The sequence below is a fragment of the Corvus kubaryi genome, unplaced genomic scaffold (assembly GCF_017639235.1).
Source record: "Corvus kubaryi isolate FWS band 111438036 unplaced genomic scaffold, C.kubaryi_AGA036_p1.0 37398, whole genome shotgun sequence".
NCBI lineage: Eukaryota > Metazoa > Chordata > Aves > Passeriformes > Corvidae > Corvus > Corvus kubaryi.
The window spans coordinates 4,253,568-4,266,462 of NW_024581137.1; the positions used below are offsets into that span (position 1 = coordinate 4,253,568).

The 12,895-nt window shown below is 43.4% G+C and overlaps 1 protein-coding gene across 5 annotated transcripts in view; it reads right to left on the reverse strand.

The window, feature by feature from the left end:
• ICE1 (interactor of little elongation complex ELL subunit 1) overlaps positions 1-10,961 on the reverse strand; it is a 44,911-nt gene extending 33,950 nt beyond the window's left edge. For 4 of the 5 annotated variants that reach the window (XM_042044189.1, XM_042044188.1, XM_042044192.1 and 1 more), the window contains exons 1-6: positions 10,878-10,961; positions 10,009-10,067; positions 8,357-8,391; positions 7,888-7,906; positions 7,013-7,124; positions 5,356-5,432 (exon numbers count right to left, since the gene is read on the reverse strand). In XM_042044189.1, the coding sequence (XP_041900123.1) occupies positions 5,356-5,432; positions 7,013-7,124; positions 7,888-7,906; positions 8,357-8,391; positions 10,009-10,067; positions 10,878-10,961 (386 nt within the window). Of the gene's footprint in view, positions 1-5,355; positions 5,433-7,012; positions 7,125-7,887; positions 7,907-8,356; positions 8,392-9,368; positions 9,388-10,008; positions 10,068-10,877 lie in introns of those variants that run through there. The other variant, XM_042044190.1, reaches the window with a different exon arrangement.
• Positions 10,962-12,895: the final 1,934 nt, after the last annotated feature.

Sequence of the window (12,895 nt, forward strand, 5' to 3'; positions counted from 1 at the left end):
GTTCCTCATCAGGTGCAGGCTTCACACTTCTCTTTGCTGAACTTCCCAATGTTTCTGTCAGCTCATTTCTTCAGCCTGTCAAGCTTGTGCTCGAAAGCAGCACGCCCCTCTGGCCCAGCAGCCACACTTGGGTCATTGGCAAGCTTGCTGACAGTAGGCTCTGCCCCATCATGCAGATCACTAACAAAGATGTTAAACTGGACTAGACTCGCTATGCAGCACTCACTGTCTCCCCCCAGAGTACAGTGTTACCTCCTGGTCTCCTATGGGGAAAGATAAGATAGAACTGGGTTGTGAGCTGTAAAACCTGCCTGCAGAGGCACATGGCAGCACAAAGGAGCACACGGCAGCACACAGAGAGGTTTGTCTCCTGGGGGGAGGAGGTGTCAGCAGACCCCTACGGCAGACCCCTACGGGAGAGGAGCCTGCCAGGAGCTGACGGACGGGTGAACAGCGAGTGATCATCCCACAGAAGGAAGTGTGCTGCAGATGTGGCAACATGGGATAGGTCACGTAGTGAGGACTGCCATATAAGGAAATACTGTGTCTTAGAAAAGTGTATAGAACCAGCTCGTTTCTTTGAATAAACAATTCAGATTCCACGCCGCTCTGGGTCCGTGCCTCAATTGCCAACAAATGGTGTCCCCGTGTGAGGAATTTATTATACACCTAACTGTGTGTCTGTCGGTGAGCCCCGTGGGACTTGAAGTGCAGCTGATAGAAGGAGGAAAGCTGGCCAGCATTTAATCCCTGCAAGTTGTAGGCAAGCTACGGGGAACGATGGGGGATGGTGTATCCCACGAACAGAACATCACAGAGACACTGGAGCAGATTTTAAAGAAACACAGCAGGAAAGTTGAGTCTACAGATTTGATCAGACTCTTGCTCTGGGCAAAAGACTATGACTCAACTTCAGATAGTACCAATATTTTTGATCCTCGCTTTTTTGATCAACGCTTTAGAGGATGCGTTGTGGGACCAAGTTACATGCGGTGACGCAGCACTGACAAAGCTTTTATATCCGTGGAGGACAGTGTGCAAGGTGCTCACAGCACATGCAGCACCCAGAGACCAAAGAAGGACGCTTGTGCCACCATGGCAGCTGTGCCGACCCCTTCTGCACCGCCAGTGAACCGTAAGTCTGCTGGGGCTGTTGTAGGAGAACCAGAAGATGGCCCCTTGTCCCCTGCCCCATTTGACCCTGGAGGGGAACCGGATGGTATCGTAGAAAAAGCTCATGCTGCCCCGCGCCATGTGGCATCAGCTGGAGCTGGGTCGCGGCAAGTGGCTGGAGCCAGGGAGTCCTGTCCTGGTAGCGTGTTCCCTCTCCGTTTGCCCTCTGCAATAGTGCAGCAGCAGTGGCAGACACGGCGGGGGAAGAGCGTGTGGGGCCACAGGGGTGCAGTGCGTAGCAGCGCTGGCGACCACACAATGCCAGCGAGCACGTGGCGGCGAGCACACAGCAGTGAGCGCATGGCAGAGCTGTGCCACGGCCGCACCTGGCAGCTGCCCCCACACCACGGGCAGGTGGGATCAGCAGTGCTGGGAGCTGGCAGGGCTGCAGCTCCACTCAGCACACAGCAGGGGCTGCGAGTGGTTCTCTGCATGTGGGATGTGAGGAGATGAGCCGGCGGGACCCGCGCAGCTGCCCGACCTGAACCGCTACAGCCAGACTCCCGTTCCCTGTGGAGCCTTGGGAGCTGATACTGTGCTGGAGAAAAGGACTGAGTGGACCGATGGCCCCTTCCTTGGGGGTGGGGGGCTGCAACATTCAGCATTTGCACCAGCTTGTGCAGAGGTGGCTGCGGGCTAGGCATGTCGCTCCTGCAGCTGGTTCATAGAACTCTTCTATTTTTGTTATTCAAAATGTTGCCACAATCCTGGACCCTATCTCAAAGATTGCTTTTTTACCGTATCACCTTGCGACCCCTCCTGCATTGTTTTGATTGCTTTTTGTGATAGATATCTTTTTTTTTGTGATAGCTATCTTTTCAAGCAATTAACTGGTATGTTTTATCGAAGTACTCTTTTCTGTAAAAATGGTACAGTATTTAAGCAGCTGATGATACCACCTTGCTTATTTTTGCTCGGTGAGTGGTTGTTGTTCTGTTAGATATATTATTTCACTGTTCATAGTAAGAAAACTGCATGTTATGTTACACATTTTCCTGAATTTGGTAAGTTAAAAGATGTTCGTGTTACATATTGTTAGAACAGAAAAGGGCAAGTGCAGGGATGGGGTGTGCCCCCTGCAAAAGACTGCAAAGAGGTTTGTATGTTCTTAATTTTTCAATCGCATTCAGAATGATCACAGGCTCACTTAGAAAAAGCTGAAGTACTTGTTAAGAATCTTGAAAGTGGAAAATGAGAAGGCCCCTTTCCGTTGATAACCTGGGGGCAAAGATATGCTTGTGTTTCCACAGATTCCAGTCCACGATGCAAGAGTGGTCCAACCAGCCTTGGATACTCCAGCCTCATAATCAGCTTGTGGAAAAGATAAACTCTTCTGAAGTCATGTTCTTAACTGATACTAATAAAGTTTTTAAGCAATTTTGCAAGTATTTTAGGGAAACCCTCTCAGTCAAAGCTTGAGGCTCTGACCAAGCCCTAGCCCTGGCTGACTGGGGATTATACCATCAGATCCAGGTGTTTCTGCCCTAAAAGTGTAATCAAGTCACTTGGACGTGTTGATTTGATCTTATAAAAGCTGGACTCTCTTTCAAAGTAAACCTGGAAGTCTTGCCTGCGAAAGACTTTCTAAGTCTTCACTGTGAAACAAGACCTCCCAGCCATTGCAGACTCTGAGTGATGGTAGAAGTTTCAGACAACTTTACTTTGTTTCTCAAAGTTCAAGCTGTTTAATCAGTCTTCATATATAGGACTAGTTATTGAGTGTTTTCATCTATCCCCCTGTTCATAGGAAAGATACTGCTTTTGTGAGGAACAGAGCTTATTTGGTTCGGGTAGTGGGCCAAACACATCCTAATGTTAGAAGTGTTTTGTTTTATAATTCTTGTTTGTATAAAACAGAAAAGGCGGATTTATGGGGAGAGATAAGATAGAGTTGAGTTACAAGCTGTAAAACCTGCCTGCAGAGGCACATGGCAGCACAAAGGAGCACATGGCGGCACACAGAGAGGTTTGTTTCCACTGGACCCTGGGGGGAGGAAGTGTCACAAAGCAGACCCCTACGGAGAGGAGCCTGCCGGGAGCTGATGGAAGGGTGAAAAGCGAGTGATCATCCCACAGAAGGAAGTGTGTTGTTGATGTGACAACACAAGATAGGTCATGTAATGAGGACTGCCATATAAGGAAATACTGTGTCTTAGAAAAGTGTATAAAACCAGCTCGTTTCTTCGAATAAACAATTCAGATTCCACGCCGGTCTGGGTCCGTGCCTCAGCTGCCGACAGTCTCCAACTAGACTTTGCACAGTGCTCATCGCCACACTCAAGGCCCAGCCATTCAGCCAGTTTTTGATCCACTGTCTGCCCATCCAGCCCCTACAGCACCAGCCTAAGGGGCTATGATGAAGCTGTTATGGGAGACAGTGTCAGAGATCTTACTGATGGCCTGTCAGACTCTAGCCACTGCTCTCCCCTCATCTAGCAGACATGTCAATTTATAAGGTTAGTGAAGCAAGACTTTCCCTTGGTGAGCAACTTGCCCTTGGTGAGGCCATGCTGTCTGCTCCCAAGGAGCTTCTTGTCTTTCTTGTGCCTGAAAATGAGTTCAAGCATGACCAGCTCCATCTCCTTTCCAAGGATCAAGGTGAGGCTGACTGGCCTGCAGTTCCCTGGCTCCTTCTTCTTGAGGATATGACTGACAGATAGGGACAAACATTTTATGAATGCTGACACAATAAACTGCCAGCACATCACAGTGGTCAGTTCCCTCTTAAGATGCAGCTAGCAATGGGGTAGCTGCTCTCTGCTGCTCTTAGATAGGACAATGTGCTAAATATTCCATTAAGCTCACAGTACATTGAGTACACCTATATGTGAAATAAGTGCAGTCTGGCTGAAGAAATGACAACAAAGCTAGTCTCCTCATACAATCTTTTGGCCTCTTAATAATGGCCTTTTAAGCCTCTTAATAATGGCCTGATGCTGTGCTTGTGAATATCGTATGTTTCACAAGTTATGTAAAGATACCAGAGTATCTCTCTTGAGAAGTGCTTCAGTCACTTGATCATCTCCATGGACCTTCATTAGACTCTCTCCAATACACCCTTACCTTCTGTACAGAGAAGCCCAGAACTGGGCACAGTACATCAAGGCATGGCCTCACTAGTACTGAGCAGAGGGAACCAATCACTTCCCTTAACCTGCTGGTAGCACCAAAATAGCTTAGAAACACCAAAGTTAAAAATGATAACCAGCTTACATGGAAGCAAGGAGTCACCAGCAGGAGTCCCATTGGGATGCGTGCTAGAACACATCAAAAATAAAAGCTGACTACAAAAGCAGAAGGGTCTTAGAATTCGAAGTCACTAGAGAGCAATTATTGGTTTTCATAAATGTAAAATGATGCATGTGAAGAAAAATAACCACAACTACCAACACTTGGCTGTATATTAGCTGGTTCTCTTTTGTGAGCATGAGTACCTTTCCACACAATATTGAGAAGTCACAGTTCCCTGATATATGTGATTTAAAGGTTAAAAGTATTAGAGGATTAAAGAGCAATTAGACAAGTTCATTAGAGTATCCACTAAGAGCTGTCAGAGTTAACACACACATACAATCCAGGCAAGGAAACTTCTGAGTGACTGCTTACTGGAAAAACAAACTTTGGGAATTATCAAGGCACAGCTTCAGAATATTCAGTATTATGGCAGCAAAAAGGGTTTCTGCATTTTTGGTGCCAAATCCCTCCTGCTCATTTCCAAACATGGCAGACAGTTCACTATGAACTGCTGAGCTGTTACATTAAAAACAATTATTTTAAGGACTGATTTTAGTACAGACCACTTTGGCAGTATCATTCCTCTACTGGCCTCAGAGACTTAACAGCAAAACTGAAATGGATAGCAATAACAAAAAGCCGAGACTAACAACCACTTAAAACTGGAAAAATTACAGCTTTTTCTCAATTTCATCCTGTTCTTAAAAACTTTCATTAAACAACCATGTAAAGCTACTTCAAGACAAGACAATAAATAAAACTAACATTGCACTCAAGAGTGTTTGCTACAAAACTCAAGATCATTCTTCCATCAACTCCTTGTTCTACAAAGGCGTAAGTAAAAAAATTTTAGCGAAATGGAAAGCGTAACTAGGTAAGGTACACTACCAAATTTGGAAGAGGTAAGAGAGGCAAAGAAAGGTTGTGAAAAAAAGAAGCATCACTCACACAGCATCACTGTTTAGTATTTCTTCTTTAATTTTAACATACTCCAGCTGACTCTCCCGATAAATCTTCAGAGAACTCTGAAGAAGGAAAGCACAGTTAAAATATGTCCATACTGAGGGCAAAAAAAAAAATAGATGGCAGATACCTTACCTATTCTAATGAAAACAGTGCCAGGCCAAAACAATATATTCAATAAGAAAAGCAAGTTGGAAAGTCAGGTTATCCTCCTTCTTTAAAGGCAAAAGTTATAACAAACAAACACATAAATCTCTGTATGTCTATCTTTTGAGTACGTGCCTTCAACACCTAGCTGGATAGGTACTTGAAGCTGAAGTCAAGAGCTTTACTATTTTACACCATATATAGTCCTATTTTTTCTGAAAAAGTGCCATCAGGACATCAGCTACTAATGCTTGCTGAGGGAAGAGGAATTATAAAACCATTCTAACACAGAACACAAACTAGGTACAGCAACAAGACAAATGTTAGTATCCTGTCTCATACCGTTGTGGGGTATGCCCAGCCCCTGCCCTGGAGGGATCTCTGCTGAGATAAGAGATTTCGCAATCACCCAGCAGGACTCCCTGGAAAGGCAACCACTCTTCACGGCGAGGAAAGACAGACCTACAATCCTTTGGGAGACACTATGCAGATTTTTTCGTAACCCATTGGCCTGTGACCATCCCAGATCCTCTGTAATCCATTGGCCCTTTACTGATCCCCTGTATCCCTATAAAAGCAAGCCCTCTGGCCCCTGTGGAAGAGAGGGTTCTCGTCCCTGGCTCTCCCCTTCACTGGAGGGGACCCACAATAAAGCTACCTCTGTGCGGAACCAGCCACACGAGCCTTCTCGTCTCTCTCTCTGGTCTGGCTTGGCCTGGAGGCTGCCCTGCAGAGCTGAGCTGAAACCACGAGCTGATAATCACTAAAGAGCTGACAGCTTCTGCACGGGCCCTCCTGCCAGCAGCTGAGGGAAGACACCGGGCCTCGGGAAGGCGATTCCTTTCGGGACCGTCCCCCCGGGCTGGTCACCTCTTCCTGGGTCAGAGCCGCTGACCCCCTCACCAGCTGTAATATACCATCATGAAAAAACTACAAGAAAGAAGGTGGGGTATTTTCTTCAGAAATAATAATAATGTCTAGAAAATACATACATTTGGGTAATTTGAACAATCTAAACCTTCTTTCCCACAGACTAAATCTCAGCTAAGCAATGGGAGAGAAATTAGGAATAAACTCAAGAAGCTAAAAATGTAAAAACATATGTTCAAAAAGATAACAGAAGCACAACCCTATTCTGCACAGACCCTCTTTCTTGGTACCTTCTCAGTAGTACAAGTTATATTCAATAATCTGACAAGATCAGAGCAGAAAATCAAAGGAGTCTGAATGTTTCTCCTTCTTTCCTTCCTTAGTGAGGAAATAAAAACCAAATAATCTGATCAAAAATCGTAAGAACTACAACATCCTAAACTTTTTGCCTCTCTGAATCCTGAAGTCATTTAATTAATTTCACCTAAACCCAGAGCTACCTGTCCCAATGAGCTGGAAATAACAACGGAGCTCATTAAAGTCAGCTTCATTAAGATGAGCATTAAATAGATACATTTCCTTCAACAGAAAAAGTGCAAGTTATTTAAAAACCTTACAAGCACACCTTTTTTTCCTCCAACTCTGCCTTCAAGGAACCCAACTCCTCCTGGCACTTTTCCAGAGGCAGAATTTTCTGTAACATCTTCTCCACTTGGCAACGAAGAGCAGAGATCTCTCTGAAATGAGATGTGCAATTAAAAAAGAAGTTGCCAAAAACACAGATGCTTTTAAATTCAGCATTCTGATTCTTCAATCAAGCGTCTGAGTATTACGCTTTTATCCTATGGAAAAAATGCTGAGAGAGACACCCAAAAGCTTTAAGAGTTTCAGCATTCTCATTTTTCTACCTATTTAAAGAAAATTCAAGATCTGATTTTAAAACACTACACTGAACCTAAAGCTAGATGCAAGCAGATGGCATGTGCCACAGAGATTTGCTGCCCACACCAAAGTGCCGGTAATAAGTGTCTGCATACATACACAGCGCTGTAAAATAAGAGCAGAGTCCAACTGCAGTGTTTTTCAGCAGGCAAGCTGGAGTCCATAAAAATTATACGCTGCCTCTTCCTCTATAATCACAGAATAAGCAAGGGCACACAGCAACAACTCTTAAGTCAAAATGCTTACACAAGTATGGATGCCCCAAATAGGTTTACACTTAACCACCACCAAAACATGAGCTTCACACCTCCATTTGGTCACTTAAGACTATTACTAGCACAGGGCAAGGAAAGAATCCCACACAGGTATGGTAGAAGAAGGACAGATTGCTCTTCTCATCATACGTTTGCTAACTATGGCCTAGGAAGCATGGTAAAAATACCACACTAAAAGCTTAGACCCATGGCTGTTGCTATTACTCCATCAGACTTCTAAAACTAACCACAACACAGAGAACATAGTAATACATCTCTAGTAAACAACAGAAATCAAACTTACCGTTCAGCAAATTGAAGCTGTAATCTCTTGTTAAGGTAGAAATTAAAAACAGTTTATCAAATGTTCTTAAGTATATTTCAATCCAACTGCAACTTGCAAAGAAACATCCAGTAAAGACTTCCTAACACAAAAAACCCTCCCCAAAACTTGCAGAACGAAGTGTTTAATACGTGCATTTCAATACATTTGAAGTGAATAAGCAGAGCTTCTTCTGTTACATGAAAAAGATTGAGTAATTCTCAGCAACACAGATTTCAAATAGACCACTTTAAACCATATACCAGAAACAGGCAGATCTTAAGTGGATAGTTTTAATTCCAAAGGCCTATTTTCTTTACAAAACCTACCCAGTTTGTTCTTTATTAGAGACACCATCTCATAACTTAAATAGAAAGCCTTAAGCCCTTTTATAAGAATTGTTATAGGTATACTAATCCTGTAAGAACGCAAATAGAAAACTAAAGGATATCAGTGCATTTCTGTTGATACTCTGCCAGCAAACGACTGTAGGAAAAGAAAAAACCCAGACATTACTCATTTTCTCACCTGATTTTGACAATCATGTGTGAGGGTATCTTTCCTTTTGCTTTACAGATAAATAGAGAAAGTGTAAGATTGGTTTGCATTTTCTGATAGCAGTCAATACAACTTTTATTTCATTAAGCCATTCACACCTCAAATCAAACTGCTTTAAGTAGAAAAAAACCCCAACAATTACAAGAATTTGTAGCCATTAACTAATTGCAGCTTTAAAAAATATATTGCTTAGATAAAGGACATAAAATACATATATATTAGAATATACACACACACATATATAGATACATAAAAAACATGTTTCCAAACTTGAAGGGATGTTTTCCTAAAAAAGAACACACATGTCAGAGAAATAGTTCAAAAGGCCCTATGTTGGTCTCCTAGCAGCCAGAAAGGGTGACACCCTGATGCAAGAGGGCCATTGGACACCACCAAGGAAAGCTACTATTTTCCTTCCTCAAATGGAGGAAAGAAAATAGTAGCTTTCCTTGGTGCTGTTATGTTTTTTAAGAACAGAGAGAAGAAGGAACAAGAAAGAGTAACATGATGGGAGTTACCCCAATACAGAGAGGGCTGCATTACTTTCTATTGCAATAGTTGAGAATAATCCAGTAAGGCAAGAAAAGGCTAAACTGCAAGTAGTTAAAGAAGAGGCAATTTCCATAAGAAATATATGCACTGGCAGAAAGAAGAGGGACACAAAGTTTAGAGGTCAGAAAAGAAATCACAACAGAGTAAAGGAGCTTTGAAAAAAGGGTCCTAGTTAAGAGACCCAGTGTGCGCTACCTTAAATACTCTCTGGAAATAGAATGCAGGACTGACATTTAGATTCATTAAAGCCAGATTGACATATAACAAGGAAAGGGTACATAAGAAACAAAGCACTACAATTAGGAGACATAGCATGGATATTAGGCCATAGTACGAAGGTATACATAGCATACCTTTATATATTATTCCATACAATCATATGTTGATGGGTTTTGAGAAGAATTGGAAGCAAGCACAGAAGAGAAAGCAAACTGTAAGAAGGATTTTATAATCACACTGTTCTGAACAACTTTCAGCTTCACTTTCCATATTCTGATATTTAATCCCAACAGAATATCAGAACTTAATGACCAGATTGAATTCTGCTGAAAAAGTTCATATGCATCTGTACTCAACTTTTAGTTCTCATATTCCTCACTACAGAAAAATGAAATAAGCAAGCACAATTAAATGAATGAAATAAATATAAATAAATAACTAAATAAATATCATCAAAGATCTACTGCCTTAAACAAATAAATTTAATTAATCTCTTCAAAGAACTGTTTCTGCGTGTACTTCTTATAATATTATAGGTACACCAAATAGCCCTGTTTACTGCCATTATAAACAGATGTTTTACAGAAAAAATTAAAGAAGTTTTACAGTCTAGATTTAGGATCTGTTTGTGAAGAACTTACTTTCATTTTGAGCAGCATTTAGTGTAGAGCATTAACAAATATCCACATTCCACAAGTCGTATTTACCACATTGTTGTAAGTACTTAAGAACAATAAAATCCAAACAAACAAAAACGTGTGCAATTGTACTTACTCTCCGTCAATAATTTTTTGCTTCAGTGCAATTAATGCAGCTACATATTCATTTATATTCTGTAAGGAAGAGTCTCAAGTCAGTTAAGAACTTACATCCCAAAAACCAGTACTGTAAATAACACCTAATCTGACTGCTAATGTTACAGGAAATACAATAATCTGTCTTCTTTTTTACAGTTCTCTTGGTGAACAAGTTACTAAATCACCAAAAGTACATTCATTTAAATACACATGGAGAATGCAGGCTCCACAAGAAAGTATGCATATTTAAATGTAGCCTTACTACAAAAGCCCTTCACACTTTGCCTTTGCAGTAGATTCCATACTAAATCCCTATAACTTTTCCCCTCAAAACCCAACTAACCTTTAGCAGAATATCAGCAATAAACATTAGCTCACTTCAATCTACAGATTTTCCAGTTTCTTATCCATACTCATTCTAAGTGTGCCCCGTGAAGTCTCAACAGGACCTTCTCTTCATTTAAAGGAAAAACAAATATTACCCAAAGCGTAATAGTATAAAAAAACACGCTCGCTTAAGAGCCCTCAAGGAAGTAAATCGTAAGTCCTTACACTGCACTGAAGCCAAGCCGAAAGGATAGGACTAGAAATTCCCTGACAGATCCCACTAGGCACGTCGCAAAGACACGAACTACTTTTCCACACTTAGCCTGGTTAAAGCTCGACACTGCTGCTACTTTTACAGAGCCCGTTTGCCACGCACGCTATCCGCGTTCTCGACGCGCCGGGAGTGGTGACTGTGGTACCCGACACTTCCTAGCCGCCAGCGGCCCGACGCTGAGCCACTACCTCCTCCGCGAGCAAAAACACCACTCCAGAGACATAGGGACAGTGGTCCGTGCCTACCTGCTGGAGAACACCGCAGTTGCCGCAGGCCCCGCCGGCGGCCGCAGTCCCGGCCGCGAGCGGCGGCGTCTCCCCGGGCATCATCGTGCCCACGCCTCCGTCCGGCCCCGAAGCGGGGCGTGTGCGCCGCTCCAGTGCGTCACATACCGCGCCACCGCCTAAACAAGGACCCAGCTCGCCTTTGCCTCCTCAGGAATGATGACCACCGCTGCCTGACTAGTAACAGCAAAAAAAGAGAGCAAAAAGTGCTCTCTGCAGAAACTGAGCGTTGAAAGCAACCGGTAAACAGCGACTTAGCCCTCTGAAAGGCACCACCTCTGCACGTCCTTCTACCAGTACTATTATTTTATCTTCTTTTGGGTGCGGGCACTTCTGGTAAGGGAACTGCTGCGGTCCTGGCGCAGGCGCGGGATAGGGCCGCTTGTTTCACCTGACGCGAGAGGCGGGACGGAGCCGCCGCTATGGCGGCGCGGCGGGGAAAGGTGGGGCCTGCCCGCACCGGGCGGCCCGGAACCCGGCCTGGCACAGGTGCAGCTGCTCAGTGGCAGTGCGGCCCCGGGGACAGGCCGTGCCAGGCCGAGCCGAGCCGAGCTCCACTGGAGCCGGAGTCGCCGAACACTGGTCTCGGTGATCCGCGACGAGCCTGAGGTGATTCCGAAATCGGCCGGAAAACAACATAATTAAAAGTATTAGAAAGTAGGCATTCTTTATTACAGCGCTGGACACCTTGGGAGGATATATCCTCTGATCGAATGTGTGTCATGAAACTACAACAGGGCATTTATTCCATCATGAGCATACATATTCATTACAACGCACTGCTTAGCTAATACATAAACATCACTGTTGTAAAACTAATTTGCATGCGTCCGCCTCCTGTTGGAAGTCATTTTATGGTCCTAGAAGGTCGTCTAAAGGGGTTTCTGATAGTCGTACTCACTGAGTGTCCCAGTATTACAGATGACCTTCCCTTGAACTATTTTTGGGCATGCGCTGTTGCTTCTTGTTACATAACTGCCAAAAAATCCCACTATATTCCTCATTATCTATTTATCCACTGGTTCCAGCCACATTTATCATCCTGTGCATACTTTTATATTTTTTTATCTTTTTTTTTTCTTTTCTTTTTTCCTAGTTAGCCTTTAAGCTTTATCTAGGAACTTCAGGAGAACTGAAAATGTGTTATTTCTCGTGTTATCTCTCAGAGGCGAATCGCCCTCTCTGCCTTCTGTCTGCTGCTTGCTGGCAAGCTAGAGCTGCCATCTAGACAAGGGCATACATAGCTGCTGCTATTCCCTGACACACACACCCCCCTAGTTTTTAAAACGGGAGCATACCAGTTCAGCTCACTCAGACAGCATTTTGTTGGAACATAATACTCATGGCAAGAGATCAAACTTTTCATTTCATCCAAGCATTTGTAAAGACTTTTAAAGTTTAATATTTAGCATTGCTTGTCATAGCTGCCTGCATTTACCATTTACACTACATCTTTCTATAGTGAGTGAGCTAGGGGAAAGACTTTATAGAATTACAGAATAGTTTGGCTTAAAAGAGACCTTACAGATCATGTAGTTCCAAGGCCCCTGCCATGGGCAGGGACACCTGCTGCTATACCAGGTTGTTTATGTTTTTCAGGAGATGCTTTCAATCACTTAAGAGGCACAGAAGTTAAAGTAGTAACTGCTTACTGTGTTTTGCCACTCTATTACTGTTTGAGGTATGTAGCAATCATTCAGTATTTAGCAGACAGGACAGATGGTTGCACACAGTGTGTATTAGTTTGTGATTTTTTTCTATTCAGCTTATGGTGTTGGACTTTATTCACTGAATGCTGCTTACACTTCTAGTCTACCGGAAAATTACTCCAGCTTACAATTTATCCAGTTGCTTTTTCACTGCTGTCTTCCTCGTAGTTTGTACATATTCCTCAGGGTGTCTCGGTTTTGGAGACAAAACTTCACGAGGAAGCACTCCGGAATGAGTGTCTCCGCCAAAGGGAAAAGGGCCTCCCATTA